The 20,759-nt window shown below is 41.1% G+C and overlaps 1 protein-coding gene across 1 annotated transcript in view; it reads left to right on the forward strand.

Annotated features, from left to right (window-relative positions):
- PHEX (phosphate regulating endopeptidase homolog X-linked) overlaps positions 1-20,759 on the forward strand; it is a 245,623-nt gene that overhangs the window by 40,649 nt on the left and 184,215 nt on the right. The window contains exons 4-7 of the mRNA XM_043570128.1: positions 5,711-5,797; positions 6,851-7,077; positions 15,187-15,255; positions 17,842-17,958. Of these exons, the coding sequence (XP_043426063.1) occupies positions 5,711-5,797; positions 6,851-7,077; positions 15,187-15,255; positions 17,842-17,958 (500 nt within the window). The remainder of the gene's footprint in view (positions 1-5,710; positions 5,798-6,850; positions 7,078-15,186; positions 15,256-17,841; positions 17,959-20,759) is intronic.

The following is a 20,759-nucleotide window of genomic DNA, read 5'->3' on the forward strand; positions in this document are numbered from 1 at the left end:
ATGTTTGATCTTCACCACACTCCTGGGAGGTAGGCACTATTATCTTTCAAATTTGCAGTTGAAGAAACTGAGGCTTAGATTAAATAACTTGCCCGGTTCCAGCTAGAAAGAAGCAGCAAGCTGAAACCAGAAACCACTTTGGTGTGATTTGAAAGCCCACCCACTTGACATGTCTATTTGTCTTTTTTTGAAAAAACAATTTTACTTGATTAAGATTAATGAGAGGAAAAGATACGTAATGTGTGTTATGTTCAAATTTGATCAGAAGCGCTTTGAAACCAGCTTTAAAGTCTGAGGTGTGTTGCACTGTAGGTTTTTATGAACTGGAGTTTCACTTTTCTGTCATCACATGGTTAAGGATGCATGCAAGGGGGTGAGGATTGAGAAATCATTTGAGAAACAACTTCAGTTATGATGGAATGCCCTTGTATGGGTGACCCATGAGTCCTTCTCAGTGCTTTAGGGACATTTTAATAACCTGAGTAAGTGCCATTGGTAGGCAGGCTTTGTTTTCTGCTCATTAATGACTCTCCAGGCTAGACTTTATTCCTCTTACCACTAATTCAAATACAGAGATACATAAGATGAATGCTGCCAACTGATTGCCATGCTATTGTCTTAATATCATTGCTCTCCTGCCTGCTTGGGCGTGAGGTGGAGAGGAGAAGGGAAGGTGTGTGACAGGTAACCCGTGATAGCTACATGTGTTTTAAAAGCCACATTCTGGGGGCGACTGGGTGGCTCAGTCAGTTCAGTGGCCGACTCTTGATTTCAGCTTAGGTCATGATCTCATGGTTGTGAGATCAAACCCTGCATCGGGCTCTGCATGGACAGTGTGGAGCCTGCTTGGGATTCTCTCTCTCTGCCCCTCATGCACACGCATGCTTGTTCACTCTTAAAGTAAACAAACTTAAAAAGTATTTAAAAGCCATATTCTGGTACAGAAATCAGAATTTTAACACGTACAGGCATACCTCACTTTATAACAGTTCCTTTGTTGGGCTGGGCAGAGCTTGCGTTTTTAAAAAACTTGCAGGGTTGCCACAAACCTTCATCAAGCAAGTCTCTTTGGTGCCATTTTTCCAACGGCATTTGCTTCCTTTGAGTCTTTGCATCACATTTTGGTAATTCTTGAAATATTTCAAACCTATTCATTACTCTTAGATTTGTTATGGTATCTGTGGCCATTGAGCTTTGATGTTATCATTGTAATTGTTTGGGGGCATCACAAACCATATAAGATGGCAAACTTAATTGATAAATGTTGTATGTGTTCTGGTTGCTCCGCTAATTGGCTGTCTGCCCATCTTGTTCCGTCTCCTCAGGCCTCCTTATTCCAAGACAAGCAATATTGAAATAAGGCCAGTTAATAACTCTATAGTGGCCTGTTAAGTGTTCAAATGAAAGGAAGAATCCTATGTCTCTCACTTTCAATCAAAAGCTAGAAATGATTAAACTTAGGAAAGTGTGTTGAAAGCTAGGCCTCTTGCACGAAACAAGTAGCCAAGTTGTGAATGCAGAGGATACATTCCTGAAGGAAATGATAAGTGTTCCTCCAGTGAACACACAAATGATAAGAAGGTCAAACAGCCTTATTACTGATATGGAGAAAGTTTGATAGAAAATCAAACCAGCCACAATATAGGCACCCTAAGCCAAAGCCTAATGCAGAGTGAGGACCTAACTCCCTTCAATTCTATGAAGACTGAGAGGCGAGGAAGCTGCTGGAGAAAAGTTGGAAACTAGCAGAGGTTGGTTCATGAGATTTGAGGAAAGAACCTATAAAACATTGTTCCGTAAAACAAGGTGAAGCTGCATTATCCAGATATCCAAGTTATCCAGAAGATGTAGCTAAGATAACTCATGAAGATGACTGCACTAAACACATTTTCAATGTAGATGGAATAGCCTTATTTGGAAGAAGACGCCATCCTGGACTTGCATAGCTAGAGAGGACAAGTCAATACCTGGCTTCAAAGCTTCAAAGGATAGGCTGTGACTCTCTTCTTAGGGGCTAATGTAGCTGGTGACTAAGTAGAAGCCATTGCTCATTTGCCTTTCTGAAAATCCTAAGGCCCTTAAGGATTATGCTAAATCTACTCTGCCTGTGCTCTCTAAATAGAACAGCAAAGCCTAGATGACAGCACATCTGTTCACAACATAGCTTAGTGAGTATTTTAAACCCACTGTTGAGACCTATAGCTTAGAAAAAATATGACTGCTCATTGACAGTGTACCTGTTTACCCAAGAACTCTGATGGAGATATACAGTGAGATTAGTGTTGTTTTCATGTCTCCTAACACGACATCCACTCTGCAGCCCATGGATCAAGGAGTCATTGTGACTTTTAAGTCTTATCATTTAAGAAGTAAGTTTCATAAGGCTATAGCCGCCGTAGAAAGTGATCCCTGTGATGGATCTGGGAACAGTAAATAGAAAACCTCCTGGAGGGGCGCCTGGGTGGCGCAGTCAGTTGAGCGTCCGACTTCAGCCAGGTCACGATCTCGCGGTCCGGGAGTTCGAGCCCCGCATCAGGCTCTGGGCTGATGGCTCGGAGCCTGGAGCCTGTTTCCGATTCTGTGTCTCCCTCTCTCTCTGCCCCTCCCCCGTTCATGCTCTGTCTCTCTCTGTCCCAAAAATAAATAAACGTTGAAAAAAAAAATTAAAAAAAAAAAAAAAAAAAAGAAAACCTCCTGGAAAGGATTCACCATTCTAGATGACATTAAGAACATTCATGACTGATGGGAAGAGGTCAAAATGTCGACATTCACAGGAGTCTGAAAAGAAGCTGATTTCAACCATCATGGGTGACTTTGAAGGGATTCAAGATTTCAGGGGAGGAAGTAATTTCTAATGTGGTGGAAATCACAAGAGAAGTAGAAGAGAAAGTGGAGCCTGAAGGTGTGACTGAATTGCTGCCATCTCATGATCAAACTTGAATAGTTGGGGAGTTCTTTCTTATGAATGAGCAGAGAAAGTGGTTTCTTGTGATGGAATCTACTCCTGGCAAAGACACTGTGAAGATCATTGAAATGACAACCAAGGATTTAGAATATTACATTAACTTAGTTGATGGAGCAGCAGCAGGATTTGAGAGGATTGACTCTAGTTTTGGAAGAAGTTCTCCTGTGGATAAAATGCCATCAAACAGCATCATATGCCTCAGAGAAATCATTCCTGAAAGGAAGTGTCAATCTAGGTGGCATACTTAATTGTTGTCTTATTTTAAGAAATTACCACAGCCACCCTAGCCGTCAGCAGCCACCACCCTGATCTGTCAGCAGCCCTCAACATGGAGGCAGGGGCCTCCACCAGCAAAAAAATTATAACTTGTTAAAAGCTCACATGATGGTTAGCATTTTGTAGCAAGCAAGTATTTTTAATTAAGGTATTACATTCTTTTTTAAAGACATAATGCTATTGTTGAAGTGCCTGGGTGGCTCAGTTGGTTGAGTGTCTGACTCTTGATTTTGGCTCAGGTCAGGATCCCAGACTCATGGGATTGAGCCCCACATTGGCTCTGTGCTGATGGTGGAGACTGCTTAAGATTCTCTCTCTCCCTTCCCCTGTCTTCCCTCCCTTCTCTCCCCTAGCCTCTCTCGCCTGCTGACGTTCTCTCTCTCTCTCCAAAAAAAACCGTAATGCTATTGCATGCTTAATAGACTACAGTATAGTATAAACATAACTTTTATATGCACTGGGAAGCCAAAAAATTAATTTGACTTGCTTTATTGCAATATTCAGTTTATTGCAATAGTCTGAGACTGAACCCACAGTATCTCTGGGATATGCCTGAACATATTATTGATATTTGTGCCTAGTTAGGGTTTTGGGAATGCCCTACTTAGCGTTACATGTCCTCTTTCTCCCTTCTTGTGATACACAGACTGCCTTGGGTGCACACTCAGGCATATGTTTAATGCTTTGAATTATTTTGCTCCCGTGGCTTGTTTTTGGTCCTAAGGGCATTCTTGTTTGCAATCTGTGGAGTGTTTATAGCATCGGAATAACATCATGTCCTTAAATGGAATTTGGATTAGTTACTTTCAAATGTGTCTCCCTAACAGTCCAATGACTGTGGAAGTAATACCATGGAAAGGCACATGATCTGATTTGAATAGAAAGATATGTGGATATGGTTTTAGAGCTTTATGTTTATTAAAAAAATAAATCTCTCTTCTTTATCCTTGGGGCTAGGTATCCTGCTTTATTGCTATGATAACACACAAGAAAGAAACATGACACAAGTTGAAATAATTGAAAATGCCCACATCCAACTCAATGTATTTTATTTGAATCCATGTAATTAATGTGGACTTGTTTGACGTACAGGTGCTCAAAAAAAACTGGACAGGAGCTCTGGATTGCATTTTTTCCCCATAAAGGTAGAACTTCTTTTTTTATTGTTTAATTATTTTTGAGAGAGAGCACGTGAACATGTAGGGGAGGAGCAGAGAGAGAGAGAGAGAGAGAGAGAGAGAGAGATAGAGAGGGAGACACCGAATCCCAAGCAGGCTCCAGGCTCTGAGCTGTGAGCACAGAGCCCAATGTGGGGCTCGAACCTACAAACCATCAAATCACAACCTGAGCTGAAGTCAGACACTCAACCGACTGAGCCACCCAGGTGCCCTCAGAAAGGTAGAACTTCTAGTTTAGAAGTAAAGATTCCTCTTCAGGTAATACGTAATTGTTTGTTAATTTGATGAGCACTCTACATTGTGTCTTGAAGCTATTCAGAGTACTTTGGGAGCATCTGTTATGGGAGCATTTGGAGGCTGCTAAGATGTTTCAGAAATAAACTCCAAATGCCTTGACAACGGCAGTTTGATGCTTGATGTAGGCAGTAACACAGTGCTGCATGGGGATTCTTCGTCTTGGCTTCATGTAGGAAAATTAATACTCTCAAATGCATCCAAGGTGTGTTTTGGGGAAGAGGGTAGTTTTTTTTTGAGTCTTGGCTTTCTTCCTCTATTTAATAGTGACAGCTGTCATTTTTCACCTTCAGAAAAAAGCATCACTGATTTTATAAATAGCAAATCATTTTTTGGGTGGGCTCAGGTCTATGCTGGCAACCATTTTATACACATGACCTCATTTAAATGGCCAGGACTTTGCATGTATAAATGGACAAGTTTTCAGGCAATTTGGGTAGGCTTTCCAATCTCGCCTCTCCATTTCCTGTCTAAACAACTTCTTTCATGTCCACAGCATGTTTATGCAACATTGAATAAAACTTCTAATGGGAAATTTCTTCCAGGTGACCTCCCTGAGAGGCTGGGCTATGGAGAAATCTTAAGAAACCCGACTCTGATGAAATTGCCTCCTTTGAGAATATTACTCGGTGCAGAAACAAGGAACAGAATTCAGTTATTTTTAGTTCTTGAATAAATGAATTCTGTTTCCTTTTGTGTAGGTAGCAGAAAACATTAACCCCTGCAGCAGGTCCAGTTTCAGTTAGAAATTGAACTTTTGGATTCTGTGAATTAGGAGAACCTTGGAAAAGAGAATGTTAAATTTTATTTTTTATTTGAACCTCAAGCAACTTGGACTCGGTTCTTCCATCTGTGTATCTTTTATAGATGTGTCTTTTGCAGGGCTGTCTGCCTTTACATTTAATTTTCTGGAGGCTGGGACTGTGGTTATCAGATGACCTCTAACTTGGCACCATGTGTGGGTGGATACTAACGAATCCTTTCTCCACCTTCCTAGCACTTTTGGAGAAATCTATCAGTAGAAGGCGGGACACCGAAGCCATACAGAAAGCCAAAATCCTTTATTCATCTTGCATGAATGAGAGTAAGTAATAAAGACAATAAAATATTTACCACCCTCTTCTTCACAGACTCTCTTAATGTTTAAAGATATTATTTAAGGAAAAAGAGAACTACTAAGAATTCGATTAATGTTTAAAAGTGTTGTTTGAGGAAAGGAACAATTTTCAGAGACTGGATTTTGACTCTCCCGTTCTTAATGTTCTGTTGGTAGCTTGATGGAGAAAATAGGAAAATAATTTTATTTCTATGGCTTGGATTCTTTAGGTATCAAGTACTCCATGAGAAACTTGGGTAGGGTCAGAAGGGCAGACCCCATTGTATGTGGTGCAGAAATAAGAATCCAGAGGCCAGGTCTGGTCTGAGAAGGAGCCTGGGAGAGAGGGTATTTGGGAGTGTTGCTATATCCCATAGAACCTTACAGGGGCCCAAGAAAATCCAGATTCCCAGGTGGGCTGGGCCCCTTCTGCTTTTCCATCAGTCTAACAGGCATCTTAGGTGGGTGTGTTAGGCCTGTGTTGGCATCTTGGGTCTGATTGGCGTTAAGGTGACACTTGTCATTTTATCTGGTGTGCTTTCTCAAGACCACTGCAGGGAGAAACCAGTGCCAGTGGGAAGTGTTAACTTGTTTAGGATTTGAGATATTATTTGGTGAGGTAGAAGAGGGCAGTAAAAGATGACAAAGGAGCCTTGAGGCATTAATTCATGCATAGTGGGGAGGGGTTGGTTTTACCAAGCAGTTTCCTTTACCTAGGGTGGTTCCGTAGTTTTCCAAAATATTCTCAGCCTAATATCGCTCATTGGGCTGTAGTGAGCCCATCTTTTATTGTCAGGAATTTCAGCAGGTTCCTAGTCTGCTCTCCTGGCAAGAACCCCAAGTTTAGGCAGTCACACTGAAGTGTGAATCAGAGGTAGTTCTGTCTCTGTGGCCGTGCTCAGTCTACCACACCTCCCTCGAACAGCTGAAATGCTAAGTTGGGACCTTACGGGAATTTTCTCTTGAGAAGATACACTTGCCTTTTAGTTTGGTGATCCTGTTTGCGATTCTAACTCTTCTTTCATATCTGTTCCCTTTCAGAAGCGATCGAAAGAGCAGATGCCAAACCATTGCTCCACATCCTGCGGCACTCACCTTTCCGCTGGCCTGTGCTCGAGTCTAATATTGGCCCTGAGGGAGTGTGGTCAGAGAGAAAGTTCAGTCTTTTGCATACCCTTGCAACATTTCGTGGTCAGTACAGCAATTCTGTGTTCATCCGACTGTATGTGTCCCCTGATGACAAGGCATCCAACGAACATATCTTGAAGGTATAGTGAGCACTTGTTCATCCTGTTTGTTCAGTTCATGGTTAGCCTTTTGGGGTGTGTTTCCAGGGAATGAGAATCCTAGCACCTTACTGAAATGATCAGATAACAATTCTGTTAATCATTAGGATCTATAATATTCCCCTTCATCCCAGATTTGTGGAGTGTAAATGAGGAACAAATCAGTTTTGTCTGCCTTTCAGGAAGCTTGTGGATGAGTTTCAAGTCATCTCTGATCTGGCCCTCAAATCTCTACTCTCAGCATGTGTGGGGCCCCTAAATTCCAGTGGGGAGCAGGCTGCAAAGACTTTGTGAACTCTGCTCCTCCCCTCACCTCATCCTTCCCTTGACAAAGGAGAACACATACCACGAGCCTTTGTTCACCTTTCCCTAACATATTCTTGCAGGCACATCTAAAATTTCATTCTCAAGTTCATCCTGATTCTCCCTTCCCTCATTTAAAAAGGAAGAAAAACTTGTTCTAAGTATTTGTTTGCATTTTCTGTTAGGAGAGTAAGCATTTCTCCCATGAAGGAATGGGGCATGCAGACATACCTTGAGGTACATTATTATATTGGTAAAATTGGGACTGTCTGAAAACTACCAACAAAGACTCATCAGTAAAACAGCTTGGCAAGGATTCAAATAACATTTCTTAAATTGTTTTGTGTTTTGATCCGGTTAAATGTTTTACTTCCACAACTACTTGGACTAATTATGAAAATTTTACTGAATCACTGATTATTTTCCTCCCAGTTCTGTCCTTTGTCAAACCAGAAAATATTGGTGATATAATGATGATCAAATTGTAGAAGTATAAAAATTTTAGAGTATATTACCCTCTTTTGTTGCAAGTCAGCTTTAAAAAATCTATGCCCTACAGTTTTGTTTTTATTATACCAAGGGGCTGGCATTTTTTTTTTCCTGTGAAGGACCAGATAGTAAATATTTTAGGTTCTGTGGGCCATATGGTCTCTGTCTCACCTACTCAGTTCTGCTGTTGCATCTGGGAAAGCAGCCATAGACACTACATACATGAATGGGTGTGGTTGTGTGACAGGCTGGCCAGCACGCTGTGGTCTGCCCAGCTATAGTTTAGACAATGGAAGTCTCAGTAAATCTCTAGTCACTGGCAGAATTCCCATCTACTCAGGAGGAAATTCTTAGTTCCAGAGATGTCTGTACTTCCGTGCTGGGTGAAGGAACAGGAACATGGCACCGACACACATGCTAATGCTGTCTGGATAAGATGTGCTATGCAAGACTCAAGGCGAAACGATGTTACATAATGGTCCAGTTGACCTGTGTTATGCTAATAGATTCCTTGCTTAAAAAACAAACAAACCGGGTTTTAAGGCTGTCATTCTTCATTGCAGAACTGTTATGATATCCTTTCAAATACCTTAAGTATTTTGAAGTTAGATGGAGACTTTCAAACTTAAATTTCTGCACTCTGTTGGGTGATAGAAGATGTTGACTCACACACATAAAAGTAATTACAAATGGTAACCATTTCATTTTTCACCAGTTTCTGGACCTAGTCTAAGAATTTATTTCCTTAAGCATTTTACTATGGAAAATAATACAAAAATAAAAAGAATAGTATAACAAACCCCCATGTACTCATCAACCCAGCTTCAACAACTGGCAGCTTTTGGCTCTTCTTGTTTTATCCTAACCTTTTCTTTTGTGGGGGAGGCTGGAGCATTTTATAGCAAATCCAAAATTAATATCATTGCACTGGTAAATCAGTATTTATAGAATGGAAGGACTATTATCACAAAGTAATCATGATTCCATAATTAACATCTAACAACTAGTTAATTTTCAGTTTTCCTGAAATGTCTCAAACATGTCCTTTAAAAAAATTAAACAGTTGGTCTTTGAGTCAGGTTCCAAATAGGAATCTCATGTGCATTTGGTTGATGTGTCAATTTTCATCAGCATTGTAGATCTGACCGATTTCAGGGTAAACTAATAGTTGATGAGGGAAAATTATTGTTTATAGGAGAATCACAGCTTTAAAATGCAGGAGAAAGAATAAAATTAGAAAGTTACTGTTTTAAAACATTTCTAATGAGAATAAAGGATCAAGGCAGCTATCATCAATAGCAGCTTAGAACCATTAGGTCAGTGGTTGATGGGGGAATTCATGGTAGATCACACTGACATCAAATGAACGCAAACATCAACAGTAGCCTTGCTAAAAGTGGGGCAACCAGATTTTGTATGCCTTCCGATACTGGGCACTGGGAAGCATACACCATCACCCATGATGTCTTGCCAAAGGAAAAGAAAAAAAATGAACTTGGATCTAATCAGGCCTCTAGTTTTAATACCAGCTTACAAGAAACATGGAGAATAGAGGAACATGGTAACCAATTTTTAACAGCTTGCCTTGCATACTTAATATTCAATTAAATGGATCTTGGAAACACTGGACTGTCAATGAATAGACTAGTCTCCAGATATGAGTAGGCACTCATGGACTTCACTACTGCTCTCTTTTGCCAAGATGGTAACTTGTTCCAAACTGATGTGTTTGACCATGGCTTGGTATTTGAACGCAGCATTCGTTTGCTTTAGTTGTGTCCCTGTTTGTACCATTTTATGTGAATAGTCACACACTTGAATTAACAAAATAGAGCTGCAGTCTCTGTAATTGTGACACCGTTAAAAGAAGTTCAAGCTTGTGTCTAGATATGGTAGAAGAAGCTCTCTTCTGAGATCTGCCTAAAACCCAATGAACCTGACAACAAAAATTAGTGTATTGGTAGCTGCCAGTGTTGTAGAATTTCCAAGTGTTGATTTTATTAGAAATAGTTAAAACTATAAAACATTTGATTAAATATTTGGAGCCTCTGGAGCACTTTTTAAAAAAATTTTATTTATTTGAGAGAAACAGAGACCGTGTGAGTGGGGGAGGGTCAGAGAGCAAGGGAGAGAGGATCTGAAGCAGCCTCCATGCTGCCAGTGCAGAGCCCAGTGTGGAGCTCGAACTCATGAAACTGTGAGATCATGACCTGAGCAGAAACCTAGTGTCAGATGCTTAACTGACTGAGCCACTCAGGCGTCCCTTAAAGTTTGTTTATTTTTCAGAGAGAGAGAAAGTGCAAGCAGGGGAGGAGCAGAGAGAGAGAGAGAGAGAGAGAGAGAGAGAGAGAGAGAGAGAGAATCCCAAGCAGGCTCCACACTGTCAGTGCAGAACCCGATGTGGGGCTCAAAGCCATGAACTCTGAGATCATGACCTGAGCCAAAGTCAGATGCTTAACCAATTGAGCCACCCAGGTGCACTGCCCACCCCCTCCACTGGAGCATCTTTTACGTTTTGTGGAACATAGTTTGAAAACCACTAGGGTAGTGGAAAAAAGTATAGGCTTTGTGGTTAAAGAGATTGAAGTTCATGGTTTGGCTTTGTGATTTACTCAGTGAATATCTGTGTGCACACTGCTTCACCTGAGTCTCATTTTCCCCATGAGTATTGACAGGTGAAATAGAACGTACTTTTCACTGTCACTGTGATGTTTAAATGAGGTGAATTATGTGAGAGTTCACAAGATAGATACTGACACACAGTAGCACATGACAAGAGGTATCCTTCTCTTACAGCGTGACGAGACAGCTGGTCAGAACCATTTGGAGAACCACTTGGCTCTCTTCATTTTTGGTACCCAGCCTACCTCTCAGATCTCGAGTTCACGTATGCAAGAAATAGACAATTTCCATTGGTCTCATCTCTGACTGAGCTCCCATGCCACCTTGTAGTGGGAAACAGAACCAGTCTGGGCATTTCTCCAACCTTCTGGTTGCCCCATTTCTTAGCCTTTTCCTGGGCCAGTAGGAGATCCTCCACTCATCAGGTACCTGGTTCTGAGAACAAACCCATTATCTCAGCCCACATGGGCCCTTCCAGTGTGCTGCTGTGCTGCCAGAGCCCTGGGCCTCCCATTCTGCGATCCTACAATTTTTTAGGGGCAGTGACTGCCCGCTCTGCTCATGACCAGCTTGGACTTCTCTGGCTGCCTAGGAGATCTCTTTGCTCTGGGAGAAGTCTCTTACCTCAAAGTCTCCTCTCTCGATGTACTTAGAGTTCTTTTACCATCACATACTATATTTGTCAATGTTTTTAGCTTTTCTAATACCATAAACCCATGGGGCTAAGAAAAAGGGCTCGTTTTGGGAAGGCACAGCACTGTGGCAATATCTTTGGGTGAAGAAAGAAAGCACGTTTCCAGTGGGCAGAAGTATCCCCATGCCAAGGACGGACAGTTGGGTGTGCTCCAATCCAGAGTGGTCCTCTGTAAAGCTCCCCCATGGCGAGATGGCACAGGATTTATCACAGCCTGAAATGGGAGAAAGGAAATACAAAAATATAGGAAACAACAGAAGTCAAAGCTCCAAAACATACCTTGCTACATGTGTTTGGGTTTATTTTACATACGGAGAGAATAAGAATGAGGATTTAAAGGCCAATAAAAGGCTTGAATATGTATGCTCCTGAAAGAATGTTTGGAAGACCATGGTTGTCTCAGTATTTGTTACTGAAATAGTGACTTAAAGTCGTCATTAGTCAGTGGCCTGCTTTTGTCTGACTTTTAGCAAAATCTGTAAGGATGACAAGGAGAGACCCTCTTGGAAATGAAGTTTTTCTATTTGCTTTGTATTTTCTTTATCCTAAATCATAATCTGTCAGATGTTTCTTTTTGTGTTACTGCTTTCTTTCCTAAACTGAGGTTTGTTGCAGTTGGAGAAACAAAGTTCATCCTTCAGTTCAATATATCGGATTTCCAAAACACGTATTTTATTTTCTACTTGGGCTATTCAGATCATTTGTAAATGCAAAGATTAACAAACCTCCAATAACACAGTGTCCTGATGTTGGTCTCTTGAGAAAGTCTTTTGCCTCAAGAGTTCATATGCTTCTAAAGTGATTTAGTTGACAGACCTTAAACTGTTTGGTGTATTGGAAACGTTCCCTAGAAACTATAACAGTTTGAACGTTTAAAAAATGTCCAGTAACTTTAATTGAATCATCTAAACTTTTATAATAAGCAGATTTAACTTCATTTCATCAGAGGGAAGCTTTGGCTTTCTTGATATCATTTCCTGAGTTTCCTTTCCTATGTGACTGAAGCTCAAAAGACTGCTCCACCTTGTCCAGATCTAATTGAAAGCCAAAGCATCTTAATCATAATATTGTGTTTCACGATCCTGGCTCACTTAATTTTTGGAAGAAATGGTGGTAGATTGGGAATTTCAGTAGGATGAAGCCAGTCTGGCTTATGACTTGGTTGTTTGGGGCCAATTAGACAAGAAGATTGAACACAGCAATTTGAGGATTTTAGTAATACATGCAGACAAGATGGATGTTATGAAAACCTCTTTTTTTCCCCCTTGAAATAAGAGCAATGTTTTTCCTTGAATTTTTCATAACATCACTAACTCTTAACTTGGCCTTTGTAGAATTTGTTGCATATGAAGGAGATTTTTATGGAAAACTATGATCCTCTGCAGATTTTATGTATTAAAAAAAGAAAATATTTGAGATTGTAGAAAAATGAAGAACAACTAGAATCGATAGATAAAAACAGTGTACAGTAATATAAACTAATGATATGTGCCTGTAGGATCCAGTTTTTATTCAGATGCTACTAATTTTTGGTTTGTTATTTAGATTTTCTATCTTCTTAATTTGGCTTAATTTTTTTCTGTGTGAATTATATAAATTAGAAAATCTGCTGTTGGGATTTATTTTATTCAGTCTTTAGGTAGTTGCTAAAACTCAAGAAAGAATAGCCATAGATTGAGAGGAGGTTCTGGAACTTAAAAAATATTTATTTTTAAATTTATATACAGTGAAATTAACTATCTGTGATGCACATGTCTATAAATTTTGGCAAACGCATATTCATGTAATCACCACCATGGTCAGAAAACAGAACAGTTCCATCACCCCCAACAAAATTACCTCATGGTGCCCATCTGTAGTCAACCGTTTTCCCCATCCTTACACCCTCTTCTCTGTTCCTGTAGTTTTGCCTTTTTCAGAATGTGATTAAAAGTTGCCTGTGTTGTTGCATGTGTCAGTAGTTCATTCCCTTGTATGGCTGAGTAGTGTTTTCTTGTGTATCACCCTTTATCCATTCACCAGTTGAAGAACATTTGGGTTGTTTACAGTTTAGGGCAATTATGAACAGAGTTGCATGCAGGTTTTTGTGTGAGCAGAAGTTTTTATTTCTCTTGGGAACGTACCTAGGAGTGAGGTTGCAGGGTCATAAATAAGTGTCTGCTTAACTTTATAAGAAACTATCGAACTGGTTTCTAAAGTGGCTCTGCATTTTGCATTCCCACCAGCATTGTGTGAGTGATCCAGTTTTCCCCCATCCTGGACAGTTTTTACATTAGCAGGTTGTTTGTGGGCTCTTTTGTTTTTGCCATTCTAATGATGTATAGTGATGTTTTACTGTTTATTACTTACATTTTCCTAATTAGTAGTGATGTTGAGCATCTTCTCATGCAGTTACTTTCCATCTTCATTCGTTCTTTGGTGAATTGTCTGTTCAGATCTTTTGCTTGCTTTTAAATTGTTTTTTTTTCTTACTGTTACATTTTGAGGGCTCTTTATATACAAGTCCTCTTTCACATATGTGATTTTCAAATATTTTGTCTCTGACGGTAGCTCGTCTTTTTATTCTCCTGACGGTGTCTTTAACAGAGCAAAATTTTTTAATGTTGATGCAGTCCAACTTACTTTTTCTTCTGTGGATCGTGATTTTAGTTGTCATGTCTAATAACTCTTTGTTTAACCCTAAGTCACAAAGATTTGCCCCTATGTTATCTTCTAGAAGTTTTATAGTTTTGGGGTTTGCATTTAAGTCTATGATCCATTTTGAGTTAGTTTTTAAGATGTGAGGTATGGAACAAGGTTGATTTTTTTGCTTTACAAATGGATGTCCACTTGTTGTAGCACATTCTTTGAAAATGCTGTCTGTCCCTTTTGATTGCCTTTAAGGTGCTGAAGGTGTTTAATTCAAGAAATTATGCTCTACTTTTCCATAATAACTCTGGTTGTTAAGTTGTCTGATTATTATTTGTATTTTTATCATCTATCCTAAACTTTCCAGAGAGAGTTCTAAATTTTGCAAAGATATCTCAAAACAAAATTATCATTTGATTCCTTTAAAATAAAAAAAATCTGGGGGGTGCATAGGTGGCTCAGTCGGTTGATCATCTGACTTCAGCTCAGGTCATGATCTTGCGGTTAGTAAGTTTGAGTCCCGCATCGGGCTCTGTGCTGACAGCCGGGAGCCTGGAGCCTGCTTCCAATTCTTTGTCTCCCTTTCTGTCTCTGCCCCTCCCCCGCTCATGCTCTGTCTCTCTCTCTTTCTCAAAAACAAACATTAAAAAAAATCTGGGTGCCTGGGTGGCTCAGTCAGTTAAGTGTCCGTCCAACTCTTGATCTGGGCTCAGGTTGTGATCTCATTCTTGGTAGGATTCAGCCCCACATTGAGCTCTGCACTGGCAGCGGGGAGCCTGATTGGGATTTTCTCTCTCCCTCTCTCTCTGTCCCTCCCTGGCTTGAGTGCACTCTCTTTCTGAAATAAACATAAAAAAAAATCAGTGCAGCATAGTATTTCAGGGGTATGGAGGTAGAAAATGTGGTCAATTGGCCCTTTCCAGATTGGCATTTTGTAAAATACCAGAAAAGTACTAGATCTGGTGACAGAAGACACTGATGCTTCTCTGAGCCCTGCCCAGCCATGTTACCTTGGGAAAGTCACCTTGTTTCTCTGGCTTATGTTTATCCACAAGAAGGGGGAAAACCAAATCATTTCCAAGACCTATTTCAACTCAGAAAGCCTTGATGCTATTCAGTATTGATAGAACCTCAAAAGGATTAGAAACCATGGAGCAAGGGCAGGTCTCTGACATTTTATAATTTCTGTCATTGCTGAAGTACCTGTTTGCATGTAGCTCTGAGTGCATTCAACTATTTGTGTAATGGTGACAGAGACTCACACTATGACTGGAATGCAGATCTCATGACTCTTATTAAAAGGGTTTGTAAGAATTTACATTACAAACAGAATGCTTTCTCTTTTGTCTCAACAGCTGGACCAAGCAACTCTCTCCCTAGCTGTGAGGGAAGATTACCTCGATAATAGCACAGAAGCCAAGTCTGTAAGTTTTACCCATGTTGAACTCTGCACCTTGTCAGACTGTTGTTGGGTTCATAAATTGTTGTAAAATCCCTGACTCTTTACTGGCCATGAGCAATGTGACTATTGGATGACCATATTCCCAGTGCAGGAAACAGAGGTGTTTTATTCAGGCAAACAAATGGCATTCCCTGTCTTTTGGAAGTCTGGGCATCAAGGCTCAGTGTCCTGTTGATCAGGCTGGGGATACAGCACCCCTGAATGAAGTAACCAAGAAATGAGCTTGCAGTCAGAACTGTAGAGAGCTCACTCTACATTGCAGAAGTAAAGTGGTAGTGGTGGTGGTGGGGTGTTAACTGTGTTGACATAGTTAACCAGTGGTTCTCAAATTGTATGGCTTAAGAATCATCTGGGAACTTCCTGTTGAATGTTGATTCCTGGGCTGCAGCCCAGAAGAGTCTGATTTAGGAGACTTGAAGTGGGGCCCAGGAATCTGTTTTCCTAACAGGTGCCACAGGTTAATGTAAGGTTAATGAGAACTAGATGGGATCAGTTCCTATAGACTTCTTGGGTTGGCTTGGAAACCTGGTAGGTTCTTGGAGATTGGAGTAGCGCTGCGTCACTCCTGACACTTTCAATTCACTTTGGAAACTTGGTTGAACTTCCAAAGGACTCTCAGATCCAGGGGACCCTTGACTAGGGAGTTCACTGGTTTCTGGGCCAGCCTAAGAATGTAGGAACTTAGAAGTGTTGGCTCACAATGGAAGTCCTTGCATCTTTGCTGATACTAAATCCTGTAACCGGAAGGTTCTGAATGAAGGGCAGGAAGCTAGGTAAGATCTTCAGCAACTAACTTTCTTTGTGAGGACACTTATCAAAGAAGGTTGCTTTTTGTTGTGTTTTGTTACGGTTTTTGTTTGTTTTTTGAGAGAGACAGCACTCACGGGGAAGGGGCAGAAAGAGAGGAAGAGAGAGAGAATCCCAAGCAGGCCCATGCTGTCAGCACAGAGCCTGATGGGGGGCTCAAACTCACAAACTGCGAGATCATGACCTGAGCCCAAACCAAGAGTCAGACACTTAAAAATCTCTGTTTAATCTCTGGTCCCTCCTTTCTATTTTTAGTGCCTTAGGTCAGATCCTTGTTAACTCTCGACTTGACTACAATAAGTAGCCTTTTAACTGTTACCTCCTCCTATTCATTTCATTGCCTCCTTAGCACCACTGGACAAGACCCCTTCTCAAAATACAGCTCCCAGCATGCTTCTGCTCATGCGCTAGGCTCTGAGTTCCTTAGAGGGATTTCAAGGTCTCTTCATGACATGATCCCAAAGCACTTTTGCTGTCTGATATACTTTTACTTTTCCCCCAACAAAGGCATCTTACTCAACACACAGGAGGACTCTTCACTGCTCCTGAATCTGTCTCCTTCAAGTGCGCTGTGCCGGTTTTTCCAGGCTGGAATTCTTCTTCAGTTCTTGAGTTTGCAAACCCTTAGCAGCTTTGTTAAAGAACTTATTTTTGTCTCTCTAATGTTACAGTTAATAATTACATGTTTATCTCCCTCCCTGGATCACACATTGAGAACCCAGACTCAGCATTATGTAATTTTTCATCTGTACCCCCCATAAGCACCGAATGCCTAGCAAGACCTTTTATACATGTATTGATTGACTAAATAATTTCTTAAGTTGAACTGGGAATTACAAAACATTGTTTCTAATTAAGACTATTTGCAAAACTTGCTTACTGATTAACAAATATTTGTTAAGGCCCTGCTATATGCAAGCACTATATTGGTCTCAAGGTCATAAGTGTCTGTTAGGAAGAAATCTTAGTCCCATAACAGAACTATGAGATAATTTATTATGTGGGGTTTTTAGTTCTCACAAATATATCTGAAAGGAGAGATGACCCTCAACAAACTTCCACAGTTCCCACAGAGTAGGGTCCCTCTCCAATGACCTGTGAATAGCCTGAAAATGGGTATATGAACATGCAAGGAGGAAACTGGGTATATGCTGTTTGCTGGGTTTCTCTTTATCATTCCTCTCTTCTCTTTTTTGTTCCCTGAGCAGTGAGGAAAACTTTGTAAAATCCATACAAAATTTAAAGGACAGGGCTGCAATCACAGGTCTTTAATTTCTTAATGTGAAGGTGGGTAAATTGAGCCAAAAGAGAATAAATCACAGTTTCCACTAGTCTTCATGGATCACGCCTCCTGCTTTTAGCAACGGTTCTTTCCCATTATTTTATTAAAGCCTCACTTGCTTGGAAAGAGGAGTCTGACCTTTAGCTTTCTATTCTGGGCTCATTTGGAGATGTTTCATGTATCCATAATATCACTGGTTGCCAGAAAACTAGTTCTCTTGACCCTTGGTGGCTGGACATCTCTGTCTCTCATGGAAACAGTACACAAGTAGCTGTACTCTTCTTTCTCTCAAAGTGGTAGGTGGGTGGTTGGTATTGCCGAATGCCTATACTATACTTTGAGTACAGAGTGAAAATGAAGAACATTTATTTCCACCTGCTGTTTCTGTCTTTCCGTGTCCCTGAAACATACTTTTGAATAGGCTCTTGTCATGGTCACTTGCTTCTTTATCTCTTGTAGTATCGGGATGCCCTTTACAAGTTCATGGTGGATACTGCTGTGCTTTTGGGAGCTAATAGCTCCCGAGCGGAGCATGACATGAAGTCAGTGCTTAGACTGGAAATTAAGATAGCTGAGGTAAGTCTTAATGTGAAATCTCTTTCTTATTTTCCCCCTTATTTTAAAAGAAGTATATCACGAGTGAAAATAAATATAAAAATAGCATTCTGTGGCATTGTCCTTTGGGTCCAAGGTATAACTAATAGCATCCCTTCTGGGAAGTAACAGGAAGAACCATGACATAGAGAAGAGCTCTTCACTCCTTCTGTCTCCCTGCTTGAAGCCCAAAGTCCAGATGCTGCTCAGCTGTGGCCAAAGAATAGCACCAAGGAGATCCTCTCTGTTTTCCTAAAAAAAAACTCTGTGTGGTTCCTATAGAAGAATAGTTGGTTAATAAATCTGTATGGATTTGGCTTGAGGGAAGCTTATTTTTTTAAAGTTTTTTATTTATGTTAGAGAGAGAGAGAGAGAGAGAGAATGAATGAATGAATGAATATGAATGGGGGATGGGCAAAGATAGAGGGAGACATAGAATCCGAGACAGGCTCCAGGCTCTGAGCTGTCAGCACACAGCCCAACCCAGGACTCGAACCCATGAAGCACGACATGATGACCTGAGCCAAAGTTGGACACTTAACTGACTTTTTAAATCTAGTCTCTTCTTTATATCATTCCCACTCAGGATCAGTCTGACCTAAGATTGGGGCTTTGGGAAGTCTGTGTACCCAAACTAGGTATTTGATACATAATTTGATGTAGAAAGTGTATAGGGCATGCTGCTAAGCATTTTTTAGCTGCTTTCCTGGTGCTACCTTGTACCTAATCCTGTTTTTTATTCTTCTCTTGCCACATGTAAATGCTATGTTCTGTGTAAGTTACTTTAAGTTCTTTCACATTCAGGGTAGAGACCTAGGAACAAACTGGAGGGAGAACAATGAGAAATCCTCAGTGGTTAGCTTTGTTCAGAATATAACTTCTTTTCGGGGCACTTGGGTGGCTCAGTCTGTTGGGCATCAGACTTGGGCTCAGGTCATGATCTCGCGGTCCGTGAGTTCGAGCTCCGTGTCGGGCTGTGTGCTGACAGCTCAGAGTCTAGAGCCTGCTTCAGATTCTGTGTCTCCCTTTCTCTCTGGCCCTCCCCCACTCATGCTCTGTCTCTCTCTGTCTCTCAAAAATAAAAATAAATGTTAAAAAAAGAATTAAAAAAAAAGAATATAACTTCTTTTGTAGAAGAAGCAAAGTATTAAATCCCTATGTGTTCTCAGGACCAGAGGTAGCAAATGTAAAATCTGCTTGTGGGGATACCTTGTAGTGGACAAAAAAAATGATACTTTTATCAAGAAGATCTTGCATATGGAGTATAGTCTTTTATAATAGAAGTTGGTAAAAATATGGAGTTGCATGTGAGTCCAAGTGCTGCTTGGTTTGGTGTTAGGCAAAGTGGTGGTATGGTGTTCAGGTATTGAGTAGGGATAATTGATAAGGGTCAGGAGGATTTCTTTTCTCTCAGCTGAAGTGATGTACTTGTTACCTCTCTCCAAACTCCTACTTGCAGAACAAAAAGTTCATTCCTGCAGTTACCTTTGAAGAGTGTGTGAAGATGGCTGCAGATGTTGTGGAGTCAAAGACTGGGCCTCTAAGTCATGTCTAGAGGCCATCTGGATTCCCTTCCCAGGCAAATAGGAGACCCAGAGCTCTAATTTGGACTGCACCTCTGATATAGGGGGAGAAGACCTTGCCCTGAGCCAGGGATTTGGACCAAAACGGGAACTAAAAACAGCTGGGTTGAGGCAAGACTGGGAATTGTTGAGAGGCTAAATGAAGTGACAAGTCCACGGGGTGGGGGGAAGTAGTTGGCAGAGAGCTGAAAACAGCTCTGAGGCCAAAGGGCTTCAGTCTGGGGCTGTGAGCCCTAGTAGAGAGGGAGGAGAGACATTCTCTGAGGCAACGACGATTCAGACAGATCCAGGAAGGTGTTTGTAAGATTCATGAAGTCTCTCCTGTGGAGGGTGAGGAGGGAGAAGCTGAGGGCACTGAAGCATTTAGAAAAGAGGGGGCCGATGTCGATCACTCAGCCCTGTGTGATTTTGTCTTGAAAAATCTATGGTGCATGGATTTTTGGCCAGCCAGTAACTCTCACCTCCCATCTTGTACACGCCTAGGTCATTCAAAATTAGTGGGACACATAGTACTAGGGAAACTTCTGAATCTGGGGAGACAGGACAACCTAGCCAAGCACAAAAAGTCCGTATCAATCTAGCCATGCAAGTGTTCATTTAACCAGTACCAGCTAGAAAGAAGTGTGTACAAAAGGAGGTCTTGTTGATGGAGTGGCCCTTGTAATTAGAGTGAAGTAGAGTTTAATTGGGAACGTTTGACAGAGAAAATGAATGTTGGGCAAAGTTTTGAATCATAGTTCAAACTATGGGAGTGGTGATGGTGGATGGGGGTGCCAGGGCAGGAGAGTCCTGCATGAGACGTGAGGTAGGAGGTGACAAGTTTAATGCAAGGGAGTCAGATGATGGAGGGCCTTATGGCAAAAGCATGACGTGGTTTAGGGCTATGGGGAGCTACTTCCTGTCCATGGAAGTGATTAAGGTGGCCCTTGAGGAAGATAATCATTGCTGCTCTTCTTAGATTCATCACAGCAGAGGCTAGAAGCTTAGATTTGGTACTGGCACAGTGGCCAAGGGCCTGAGTATTGGGAGTAGAAAGTGTGTGAAGAATCAAGGCCGGACATGTAGACTTAGAAATATGTATTTGAGTGGTAACTGAACTCATTCCCCGAGCAGTGGTGACAGGGGAATCTCAAGGCCAGAGAAAGCAGAGGAAAGAGGAGAGGGGAGATAATGAGCTGTCCACAGAATGATCACAGATGG

Source organism: Prionailurus bengalensis, chromosome X (genome assembly GCF_016509475.1).
Source record: "Prionailurus bengalensis isolate Pbe53 chromosome X, Fcat_Pben_1.1_paternal_pri, whole genome shotgun sequence".
Taxonomy (NCBI): Eukaryota; Metazoa; Chordata; class Mammalia; order Carnivora; family Felidae; genus Prionailurus; species Prionailurus bengalensis.